The 12,816-nt window shown below is 47.4% G+C and overlaps 1 protein-coding gene across 1 annotated transcript; it reads left to right on the top strand.

The window, feature by feature from the left end:
* The first annotated feature begins 4,427 nt into the window (after positions 1 to 4,427).
* On the top strand, positions 4,428 to 11,081 carry LOC103799864 (sal-like protein 4). The gene is given in 4 exon segments (XM_009072216.1): positions 4,428 to 4,900; positions 4,903 to 6,961; positions 7,573 to 7,880; positions 8,898 to 11,081. Coding segments are annotated over 4 exon segments (3,231 nt in total). The 5' UTR covers positions 4,428 to 4,459; the 3' UTR covers positions 9,321 to 11,081.
* The last annotated feature ends 1,735 nt before the right edge of the window (positions 11,082 to 12,816 follow it).

Raw genomic sequence — 12,816 nt, forward strand, 5'->3', positions numbered from 1 at the left:
CAGCGCCCGAGGTAAAGCTCAGCGAGCTCGGGGCGCTCAGAACCCGCTCCCGGTGCCTCCGAGCCGTCGGTCCGGCCGCACCCTCGGGGCCGGCGAGACGCCGCTTCGCTTTCCCCGCTTCGCTTTCCCCGCCTGTTCCAGCGCTCGTTTCGCTCCCTCTGAGCGTTTATTCATCATAGTTTGTCGTGTCTTTGGTCGCCTATTTCGCTTGAATAGGTAGATAGTCAAAAGGGTGAATCCGGGGGTAGGTAATGAGCTAATTAAAGCCTTGAGAGAAGTGAAAGCACGTGAAATGCTGATTGTAGGTGCGACGCATTTCTGGTTCATGATGGGGTAGGAAAATGCAGTCGGGTAGAAAACACCAAGGCCTTTGGAATATTTCTGTAAGTAGTCGTGCGTTTTGCTTACTCGAGTGATTTTTTTTTTTGGGTCATAGTTACAGTTAAACTGCTCTAAGTGGTGTTTGATAGAGGAAGGGAAATTTTTGGCTGTTGAAAGTTTTTGGAAGTCCTAGCTTTTCAGTTGGGAATAGGAAAAAAAAAAAGCATCAGAGAAGGGAAGCAGGATGCCCGAGAGCAACAGGGAGCTGATGGCAGAAGGTTTGATGTTTAGGAGCGGAGTGGAGAGTTGGTAGTCATTCATGAGTTAATTACAGCTGGGGAAGTGCATGGGTTTGCTAACGTGAAAGTAAAAATAGTTGATCGAATGTAGTCCGCGGAAAAAGTAAGCTCATCAAAGGTATTACAACTCCTGGAAAACTAAGTGGCTGGGAAAGCTTGAGCTCTGTTTCATCCCAATTCAACTGAAATACAGTTGAAACAAAGTCACTAATGGCTCAGATGGTAGACCTGCAGCACCCTTCTCGAAATCACATCAAACCAGACTCGTTAGTTTCACTCCTCTTTTACTGGCTCCCTTAAAAAAAATTAATTCGAGCTGTGTGGATTTTATCAGCCTTCCTTGTCGATGACCGCCTTGTCCTACACAATAGTGGATTTTTTCCATCCATTTGCCAGTGATTCAATCTAACCCCCCTGCTGGGTTTACTGCATTCTTCTAACTTATTGGATAACTAGATGCTGAGAGATAACATTCCTGAAATTCGGGGGTGGGGAGATAAAAAAAACACAGTAGAAGTCCTATCCCTGGGAAGCCTTTGGAGAGGGTTAAGTGAAGTGCACCAGCGATTGTCGTGGCAGTAAAGCCTTGTACAGTATGTGGGCAGAGCTGGTGTCTCTCTGTGGAGCCCCTGAATCCAGGCGGGTCCAGACCCTGTCAGTGCTAACTGCTCTGATTGCAGCGCTCGGTGCTCCTGCGAGGCTGGGGGAGGAGGATGTAACTGGAAATCAAGATGAGGATTTTTGCAAAAGCTGTTTTTTTTTTTCTTCAAAAAATCAGTAAACTGCTCCTTTGTTATTCCAAGTGCTACACAATAAGCCAACCTCCTGCTCCTGAATTTATCTAAACCCTTTGTGAGATGGGAAGATATTACACTCACTTTTTTCAAAGGTAGAAGGGAAAATAAGGCGTAGGTTTCCCTGTTTGTCATGCAGCAAGTCGTCTCAAGCTGTGAATTGAATTGATCTGAGTCCTAAGCTAGTGCCTTACAGCCAAGGGAACTGGAAAGTAAAATGTGTGGTAGTGGCAGCAAGAGCTGGCAGGGGTAGAGCTGCCAACCTGCTGCCCAGCACAGGTACCTTCAGCTTACTGGAGTTTCTTTCTGTGAGGTGGCAACTGCTGCTTAGGACCAGAGAAGTTACCAGAGTTCCTCAGAATTATGAAAATGAGGAGCATGGCCTGTGCTGGGGGTTGGAAAAGGGGCTTTGAATTTAGTGTGATCTTATCAGTGAGAAAGTAGAAAAATAAGAAAGTACTATTAAGGGAAAGGAGATGAATGATCAGATGCTTTGATGCAGTTAGGGTTTGATGGCTTGTCTAGATGCTATCCTGGAATATCTCCTTGGGAGTGGGCAACAGTCTTTGGTGCAGACTCCAGTGGAAACATTTTGCATGGTTGCTGTGGAGGTGCAGACTGCAGTGTGAGACTGGAAGGAAGAGCTTTTCTGCTTTCCAGAGGAAAACCTGAGGCGGAGGTGCAGACTGCAGTGTGAAGTGCATGTGAGACTGGAAGGAAGAGCTTTCTGCTTTCCAGAGGAAAACCTGAGGTTATTTTGCAACATATGGAAACTGTATAGTTAAAGCCCCAAACACTAAAGCATTTGGAGAATAAGTTTTCATGGTTTAGTGTATTGTATGAAGTAGCTGTTGAATGGATGGAAAACATTTGGAGAAGTTTTCGTGGCTTAGTGTATTCTATGAAGTAGCTGTTGAATGGATGGAAACAGCAAAGTAGTCAAGTAAAGACCTCTCAAGTCAGTGTACAGAGTAGTTCTGGAAGCTTCTTGTCTTTTTTTCAACACAGGTACTTTCTTTCCCATTGTATCTGCTCAGACCCTTGCAAAGATGAGTTTAAAACAATCTCTTCTTGATCTTGGTTGACTCTATTGGCCAACTTCTGCATCATGTGCTAGTTGTACTTGTCTGCAGATTAGATTTCTCTCTGTGTTTTCTGTAGAGTTAGCTTTAGAGGCATCAATTTAATGAGATTTTTGCTCTTGTTTCTATCACTTACGGAATTTGTTTGTGCTGAAGGAGAGGGAGGAAAAGCTTACTTGTTTTTCCCTGTTTAGATAGGAGGGATCCAAACATTTTCTATCATAGCTGTGCTGAGAATACTTTTCCTCCCTGTTCAAGGACTTCTAACCCCGAGGTGTATGTGATCAACAGAACTGCATACAGACATACTTGGATTTACTGCTCTGCAGATCATAGCAGAACAGGCCTCTGATACTTGCAGTTTTTGTAATTGATCAAATGTTTATTTTTAAACTTTCTCTTGTGCTTTCTGCCAGACAACATTAAACAGTTGAAGTTTGATTGGTAAATACACATGGAGTGCTGTTGTTCAGCTAAGAAACGTCAAGGTTTGCAATACCCTCCCTTAGAGAGCTTTTACAGTGCCCTGAAACACCAAGTCAATGTGCTGAGTTGGGGCTTGGCCATGCTCCACCCTGCCATGGACAGGATATACAGATGAGTGGTTTGGTGTCACCTTCAGAGCTCCTGTGCTTGCAGGCTTGGGTTCTCTTTGTAAAACAGCATGGGCTGGTAATGTGGCACCAGAGCTGAGCCTGGAGGTGAATCCCTGGAGACAGGAGGCCTGAGCAGGAGAGATCTGCTCACAAAGTGCTCGGCGTGGCAGAGGTGATGGTGTGCCATGCTGGGCTGTGTGAGGTGAAGCACCCATAGCACCCACCACTGGCCCAGTTAGTGTGAGCTCCAGGACATTTGAGCTGTTGGGGGCTACAATACAACTGCAGCCCTTGCTGCCTCCCTCTCAGCTGTAAAACCCAACTCCTGAGCTCTCCTGCCCCCCATGCCCTGAGCGCTGGCCTGAAGGGTGGCAATGCTGAGAAAAACATCCTGTTTTGGTTTAGAATTTCTCTTAACCTCTCTGCCAGCTCTTGATATTTCCCCGAATGAGTTTCGCTTGTCCTGCGCAAACCGTGCTCAGTCTAACCCCTGAGGTGCTGGTGGTGGAGGGGCAGGAGTGGACTCAGAGCCCAGTGTGGCTTTCCCTGCCCCTTCCTAGAAGTGGGTGAGTTGCAGCTGCAGCTAAGTGTGGTGTCCGAAGGGACTTGGTGTGTTTTGCATCAGAGCTTGTTGCTTGGATTGTGTTTTTAGCAGTCATCAGTGTCAGTGTAGGCTCATGTGTGGGGTTCTGTAAGGTAATCATCTCTCTGCTGCTGTGCTGTTTTAGAGGCTGTTTCTTATGTGCTTCTGAAGGATTTAAAAGCTAATACTGGACTTGCTTTTGTCAGCCCTCTTAGGTTGTAATTAACTTCCATAATGGCAGAGTGAAAGTCCTTTAATAGAGCAGGGTACAGCTGAGAATGGCTCTGAAGTTCTTGTGTTAACAATCCGATATGAATTTTGGAGAGATGGTTAACAAAGGACTAGAAACTGAAGTACAAACACCAAATAAACTTACCCGGTGTTTTGCTCAGTGTTGTGATGCTTTCTCTGTCTTCCTTACGTTGCTTTTAAGCTGTTTGGCAGGTGCTGGCTGCCTTACTGTTCCTTTTTCACTGTACAGAAGGGATTTTGGATAAACCTCTTTTTATTGAGCCTTGTCGGAGTCGTTTTGTATTACTGTTTTTCTTGAGAACACAACTGAGATGCAATTTCTTGTGGGCTGCAAAGGAATTGGCATCAAAGAGCAGAACTTCAGACTGATGTGTAAACTTGATTCCAGTGTCTTGTATCTTTAAGTTGCAATTTGTGTGCCATCATGATCTTAAATTGAGGAAACACTTGTTCTAAATCTAGTAATTACTAATGTGACTTTCTTTTATTTTAAGGGAGTCCACAAGACGTCCCAGGTGATAGAGATGGTGAGATGAGTTCCAAAAGGTGCCGCACGGAGGAAACTAAAATCTGTGAGAAATGCTGTGCAGAATTCTTTGTTCTCTCTGAATTCCTTGAGCATAAGAAAAATTGCACTAAAAATCCGCCTGTTCTAATCATGAATGACAGTGAGGGAACAGTCCCCCCCGAGACCTTCTCCGAGGCTTCTCTGGGGACCTTCCCAAGCGACCGAATGGACAGCAGGACACGCAAGGACGTTCAGGCAAAGGGCTGCACTGGTTCTGTGGAAAAGAGAGAAGGAAAAATGGATGCAGAAGCAGTAGGAGGAATGTACCTCAAAATAGAACCCCCTGTGACACCTGCGGCCCCTCCCGGACTAAGCTATCTACCAAAACCCAAAGTACCAAACACTAATGTGACTTTGCAGACGATACGTGGCACGAAAGTGGCTGTGAACCAGCGAACCTCGGATGTGCCATCTCTTCCTCGGCAGCCACTTTCAATGCCATCCCCATGATCCTGGAGCAGCTCGTGTGTCTGCAGCAGCAGCAGCTGCAGCAGATCCAGCTGACGGAGCAGATCCGCATTCAGATCGCCATGATGGCTCCCCACGCCCTCCATCCTTCCATCGCTGCTGCTGCTGACCCGCTCAAAGCTCTGGGCGCCCACATGTCCCAGCAGCTCTCGGCCGCCGTGGCTTTGATCGGACAGAAAGCTGGAAGCCAGAGCCTATCCCTGGAATCCTTGAAGCAAGGAAAACTACCTCATGCTAACACTGGCATTGCAGCCGCCAGCTCGCTGGCTGCTGGGCTCTCCTCCTCCTTCCCCCTGAAGCCAGAGGTGAGCCGGAGCCTCCCTGGCGCCATGACTCAATTCCCAAATCCTTTGCTACCTCAGACCTCCAACTCCGTCATCTTCCAAAATCCACTCGCAGCCGTTTCCTCTGTGATGGATTCCTCCAAGAAGGGGAAGGGGAAACCTCCCAACATCAGCGTGGCTGAAAGCAAACCGAGCGCGGAAGAGCCGTTCTTCAAACACAAGTGCAAGTTCTGTGGGAAGGTCTTCGGCAACGACAGCGCTCTGCAGATCCACCTGCGCTCCCACACCGGGGAGAGGCCCTACAAGTGTAACATCTGTGGGAATCGCTTCACGACCAAAGGAAACCTCAAAGTGCATTTCCAGCGTCACAAAGACAAGTACCCCCACATAAAGATGAATCCTTACCCAGTTCCCGAGCACCTGGACAATGTTCCCACTAGCACTGGAATCCCCTACGGGATGTCTGTGCCGCTGGATGAGTCTAACCTAATTGTGGATAGCAAACCTCTCCTAACAACTCTGCCTACCTCTGTGGCCACGGGTGCATCTCAGACCATCTCCAGCCTGGCTGGCATTAAGGAGTCTCTGCCTGGTACATTCTCAAGTGATCTGCAGCCAAGGCCATCTCCAGAAAGCGAGGGTGGCTCCTCCTCATCGGGGGCGGTCGGTCACGAGTCAGGAACGGAGCAGAGCTTGAGCTCACCACAAGCTGCCTGCAGCGTGAGCATCTTCCACGTAAGTGGGTCAAACGAGCAAGGCTCGGAGACGTCGAAGCTCCAGCAGCTGGTTGAAAATATCGACAAATCCACTGCTGACCCCAACGAGTGCCTGATCTGCCACAGAGTGCTGAGCTGCCAGAGTTCTCTCAAAATGCATTACCGCACTCACACCGGAGAGAGGCCGTTCAAGTGTAAAATCTGTGGCCGTGCCTTCTCCACTAAAGGGAACCTTAAAACCCATTACGGCGTCCACCGGGCCAATACTCCTCTGAAGATGCAGCATTCGTGCCCCATTTGCCAGAAGAAGTTTACAAATGCAGTTGTGCTGCAGCAGCATATCCGCATGCACATGGGGGGGCAGATCCCCAACACACCCATGCCAGAAAACACCTGTGACAGTGCTGAGGTGGATCCCACTGTGGCTGAGAAGAACGGAGACCTCAGTCGCCCAGATGAGACCGTGGAATGCATAGAGATGGAAGAGGACGTAGACTCTCAGGATGGCCCTAGGAGCTCTTCGAAACCTCCTACTCCATATGATGCACAATCAGAGTCACCAGCCACGACAACCTCTTTCTCTGGTGTTGCAGCACTGGAGAGTCAAATGAAGATTGTCACCTCTGCTTTGAATTTGCAGCGGCAGAGCAGCTTGAAGTCTAGTGACAATGGCTCAGCAGAAAGCGATGGCATGACAAATGATTCCTCCTCTGTGGCAGGAGATCCAGATTACCAGAACGGCAGGAGTCCTGCTGCCTCTGAGGCTGCGTCGCTGCAGGCTCTGTCCCCAGCCAACAGCCAAGCTGAGAGCGTCAGGTCAAAGTCACCTGCCTTCAACAGTCAGGAAGATCCAGGCCCAGGAGGTAAATCGGAGGGTGCTGAGAATGCTCCTGCAGAGATGGAAGGGATTGTCGGGGCTTTGGATTTAACTTACGGCAATATCGGTCGCAAGGTCATTAAGGAAGAGCCTGGGTTACACTTTGCAAATGGAGAGTATGGTGAGTAGTGAAGTGCTGGGGATCATTTGGGGTGGGACAGTAGGACTGGAGGGATTCAGGCTCTGAAAGGGCCACCCGGAAACAGAACCTCTTCAGCCCTGTAAAGTTTTCATGACTAAGTCAGACTCAAAATTCTGCAAAATTCAGCAACTGAAGTGCTGTCATCTCCTGCAAGGGGTGTCAAAGAGGTCCTTAAAATGAATAGAAGTTGTGCAATTCCTGTTTTCATGGGTTCACCTGATGCCTCTTTAGAGCTCTTTAAAGATACATGTTTGTGTTTCATGGGAGAACGGTTTATCCCCAGAATGTGACATGGAAACTCTGGAATTGTTTGTGCAATTTTCAGGCTCTTTTGCATTGAGGTTAATGTTGATGTAAGCTCAACCTGAAGGTGAGACTTTCTAACTCACCAGCTCGCCAACAAAAGCCAGGACTGAGCTGGTTTGTTTCGGGCTATGCTGGGAAGTGTGGTAGGAGTCCTGCTGTGTCCATGGAAGATTCTGTAGATGTGTTCTTTGGGCACACTCAGCTCCAGAGGGCCAATCTCTGGTGTCTGGTGACTTGGAAGCAGGAGGAGGTTGGGATGAGCATTCTCTTTGCTTTCTCTCCAGGTCGGAGTAGTATTCCAGCTGCTTTTGTTAGAGCCCCCCCAACCCTCATCAAAATGGAGGTGCCCAGCGATCGGCCCATTAGCACTAGCCATTTCCTCGGTCCACCAGCTCTGTCCCCTGGGGTCGCCCCTCTCCTCGTGCCACGGCCCAAGTTCTGCCGTCCTGCCAAACAGCACATCTGCACTACGTGTGGGAAGAACTTCTCCTCTGCCAGTGCCCTGCAGATCCATGAACGCACCCATACTGGTGAGAAGCCATTTGCCTGCACCATCTGTGGGAGGGCCTTTACCACAAAAGGAAACCTGAAGGTAGGTCTTCTCTGTTGTCATCTCCTTTGCTGGTGAAACTCATACCAGAGATGGACAGACTTTTGCTAATTTTGGACCTGCCTTTGGGGACAACATTGATTTTTCTTTTAGTCCCTCCACTAGTTATCTTTGACTTCTGTCTCCTTCCTGAGTGTTTCACACAGTTGCTTGCTAAACAGTGTACTGAGATGACTCTCAGATCTTTGCTGCTCTCCTTGACTTTCCTTTTGGGATGTTGGGGAAGGCTTAGCCCTTACTAAGCAGATTGCTTTTTCTTTTCATTTGGATTTGGATGTGTCAAGACACAAACATTTCCTAGACTGAATGCTGCAAAATGCTACTGCACTGCTTAAAACACTGTGTGAGATGAGGAGGGATAAAACAGGATAATCCTGAGACAGCACAATGTACTTGGGGATTGTGTCTAGGCACTTGCTGAAGAAGTACTGCGAGTCTGCCCTTATTGTCACATGGATCCATTTGCCCTGAGAGGGAATTGAAGCTTCTCTCCTCACTGTGAGGACTCTTCATGCTCTTCAGTCCTCTTGCATAAATGATGCTGGGGAGGGAATATACTCTGCAGATTGTGAACAGTCCCTTGCTGGAAGCACTAGCAGAATGTGGTGCAGAAGATTTCAGTTTAGTTGTAACCTCTCTTGGTGGCTTTTTGCTTGCATCAACCAGTATTTTTTTCAGTGTAGTGTGTTCATAGCAGATAGCATGGCTTGTATTTGGGGGGAGTGTCTTTGCCAACACCTCATAAAATAAGTGTCAAACAGGCCTACAGGCCCTTCAGCAGTGAACTCTAGGAGGTCACGGTGATGTCAGGCAGTGGAATGACTGTGTCACATACCAGGAAGGGAACATTGACAAGAACTACCCAACTTAAATACTTCATGCAAATGGAGCATAGATGACTTCTTTGCGTGCAACTTGGCTGTAAGCAAGGCAGAACTTGGGTATGCCACGAAAGAGCTGCAGTATTAACGATTCTCTTCACTTTCCTCCCTCTGCAAGGTCCATGTAGGAACTCACATGTGGAATAACTCTGCCAGGCGGGGAAGAAGGCTCTCCATTGATAACCCCATGGCTCTGCTGGGGAACGATCCCAAGAAGGTGTCGGAGATGTTCCCAAAGGATATTATGCCTCCCTCAGTGAGCATTGACCCCACGGTGTGGAACCAGTATGCAGCAGTGCTCAGCAACGGCATCGCCGTGAAGACCAACGAGATCTCGGTGATCCAGAGCGGTGGTTTGCCCCCCCTGCCCGTCACCATCGCGGGTGGCTCGGCCAGCAGCACTGCCACCGTCTCCAAACTAGACGGCACCCAGGCTGGGACTGCTTCCGAGGCCGAGAAGGCCAGTGGTGCTGCTGCAGACAATGTGCCAAAACACCAGTTCCCTCACTTCATGGAGGAGAACAAAATCGCCGTTAGTTAAAAAAACCAAAAAACTCTAGTGAAGTTGACGTACGGGAAGAACAAATATATATATACGCAAACATATATTTTTAAGAGATTCCACTTCGGCCTCCTATTTTCCTATTGACGTGCAAATGATTTTATGGTTGTCTTTGTAAGAGTTGCCCAGAGTACAATCATGATATTGCTTTGCAAATAGTAGCTAATAAAGAATAGGGTTTCCTCCTCTTTGGAACGATGCGGGTCTTGCAAAGTACTGCTCACGTGGGACTTAATGTGTACAGCCTTACACGAGTTTCTGCAACTTGAAATTCCAAAGGTTAGAATCTTTACCTCTTTTTGTTTAGAGTGCTACTTGGGGGTTTTGAATCGAGTGGAAACAACCTACTGTTGCTGGAAAAGTTTCTGTTTCCTGGGGAGAAATGAAAACTCTTGATGCGGGTAAATAGCCTCGAATGTCTGCCACCCTCCCAGGGTGAGTTCTCTGTTTGGGTTTTTGGCTCTGTGTGGTTTCTGAATGTACTTTTTATGAGAATGGCGATTAAAAACTACGAACTTTTTTTTAATTTTTTTTTTTTTTTGCCTCAGAAGTTCTATGAGAAGCAAGTTGCTGTTTTCTTTTTTAGTCACTGCTCCTAAGGAATTAATTCTCTGTGTTGTTGACTGCTGCTTATTTAATACTACTCCTAGGACAGTCCTTCAAGTATAGTGCCAAAACTCCTACTTCCAAAGATGTGCAGTTTTTCCTAGATGTTTTATTTCAATACCAAGAGCCCCAAACAAGCATGGGTGGGTATGTATATACTTTTTTTTTTTCCTCTCTTGAAAGGGAAGACTTGCCTTGGGAAGTCAGGTCTAAAGGCTCTGCAAGGAATCTCAGGTGACTGTTGCATTTGGGCATGGGAACTGGTTTCCTTAGCAAGAGGCTTTTTGTTTGTGTTCTTTTTTGTTGGTTTTTTTTTTCATTTGGGTAATTTAGGAGATCAGTCTGTGTAAACCTGTATTTAAATATGAAGTATTCATGCTTAGGTTAAATGTTTTGTGGGTTTTTGGATGGCATTCCTACTCTGGTCATTAAGTTTCTTGGTGGTCTGTGAAGTAACATTCTGCCAAAATGGTAATTAATGATCCGTGTGTGTTGTATGAAGGTTGCTGGGATAGTCATCTGGATTCTAAGTTATCTACCTCATTTTTTCCTTTTGTAGTTGTAGTGTCTATTTTTCTATTAATGACCACTGTAATGAACTGAGATTCGAGCAGATGCTTCCATGCACTATCTGAAACCAAAACCTGATGTATTAGTGGAAGCACCTGAAGAGTTACTGGACTGACCTTTCACTATTCCTCTAACGCCTGCTGGAACTGGATATGTAGTGGGATCTGAACCAGACTGGAAAGTGAGCATTGGTGTGGAAGGACTGAAGGATGGAAAGAAATCTTAGCTGTTGACTGCAGGAAATCTTCAAGTCCAGTCTCTGTTGTGGAAGGCCCCAAAAATGCAGATTACCAAAAGTTTGTGTAATGTTGTTGCACCTGATTCTTGCTTATGATCTCTGTATGCCGAGTTGTGCCTTTCCTGCTGGACTTGTGAGTAAGAACATACCAGTACCTGTTTACACTGTAAAATGGATATTGTTACATAGACCATGCAAAAGGCATCCCAATTGTCACGTTTCTACATTGTGAATGTATGACTTTTCAGAACTCTGTAGTTTTGAGTACCTACTGATGCGTTTCTGTTGACATTTTTGAGAATAAATTTTGGGATGGCTTTTTCACACTTGCTGCTTACATTTTTCTGCCAAAGCTTTTGTCTCCTGACCAGTGAGCTCAAGAGGCAGCATATGCTGACTCACTCCAGGGAATCTAAATCCATGATCTGGAGTTGTGCTTTAGTTTGTTACTTAAAGCAACAGGAACTAGGTAGGAGTGGAGGAATCTCTAGATCAGTTCCTTGGGATCAGCTGGGGTTTGATAACAGGGATTGGTACTTGCCAGGAATGTTGATTTCCACACTAGAATAAAGTGGCAGGAATATGGGCAATAATTCCTGTACCTGTGATCACCCTAGAAAGGGAAAGGAAGGCCAAGTTAGCAAAGTGCCAGTGCCTGACAGTGCTGGCTGTATGGAGAAATGGTAACTTCCCCTAAAGAGCAAAGGAAAACAGTTCTGAAAACAGCCCTGATCTGATGGGAAAGTGTTGATCCTGATACTTCTAACCTCAACTAGTAAATGAATTTTGGGTTTGGGAGGTAACAAGGGAGGAAAATGGTGCAGAACCAGGGAAAATCCCTAAGGTGCACCTTTCCAACATTGCTGCTGCCTGATTGTGGTGCCCCTGGCACAGGACTTGGGAGTGGAAAGAAAGGCAGAGAGGAAACACTTGTTCTCCAGGCCCTACCACCAAGCTCTGGAGGAATGAGAAAAGGCTTAGGGAGGGCAGGACCAGGTGTGAGGTGGTCCAGGAAGGTGGGCAAAATAAACAGGAGCAGAAGGAAGGGAAAACACACTGTGGATGTGTGGGAATGTGGAAAGCACACAGCACTTACCTAGTCTACACAGCATGATATTGTTAGAAGCAGCACTATTCCCTGGAGGCAAAATACCTGGAGGCAAAATATGTGCTGCAAGAGAAGACACAGCTCTACTCAGGGAAGCCAAGGGATCCCAGGAATCTGCTGGGAAGCCAGGCCAGCAAGAGGTTTGGCAAACAGGGCTCTGATGGCCCTGCAAGCACAGGGCTGCTCGGGGGAATTGGGTCATTCCCTCCAGGTCCTGCCTTGGCCGAGTGGACAGTGGTGAGATCAGACGATGTGACCTGGCACAGAGACACTGCAGGGCTTTGCTCTCCAGGCCACGGTGTCAAGTGCTCGCTGTGCCCAGAGCTCTCTCTGCTCAGGGATGGGGCAGCTCCAGGCTGGAGCCTGGCAACATCCCTGGCTGAGCTGCTGCCAGCAAGTCATGGATCTGGTCCCAAAGCCTGGAGAACGGGTAGGACCTATCTGCCCCCAGGCAGAAACAGGCTGTGCCATAGGGAGATTTCTGCTGGAGGTAGATGCCTGGGGGACTGTGTTTCTGAGGGAAGCAGGGCTGGGAATTACCTGCTCTCCCATGTGCAAGAGCTGAACCAACACCTGCTGCCACTCAGCGTGGTGGAACTCACCACACCAGCGAGTGTGTTCAGTTTACAGTAACTGTGTTCAGTTTACAGTAACGTTACCTCTTAACAATTACAAAGAACAGCTGATTCTCTTCTTCCCTTTGCTGATGGAAATTAGGCAACAAGTTTACCGAAGCTAATGTAGCTAGAGCAGTGTGAGAGGGGAGTGAGCACGGTATGTGCACTGTCTCTGCATATTAGCCTCTCTTCTTGCCTAAAGGCCTTTCTTGTTCGTGTTTGTTGCTGCTTCCTTTGCTCATTGCACAGAGGCTTTGCAGGCTGTTGCTTTTGTGTGAGTAGCACATGTGTTTGCAGGAGTTAAGGGAAAGGCTGGCTGACTTTAAATGCAAAATT

Source organism: Acanthisitta chloris, unplaced genomic scaffold (assembly GCF_000695815.1).
Source record: "Acanthisitta chloris isolate BGI_N310 unplaced genomic scaffold, ASM69581v1 scaffold12683, whole genome shotgun sequence".
Lineage (NCBI taxonomy): Eukaryota > Metazoa > Chordata > Aves > Passeriformes > Acanthisittidae > Acanthisitta > Acanthisitta chloris.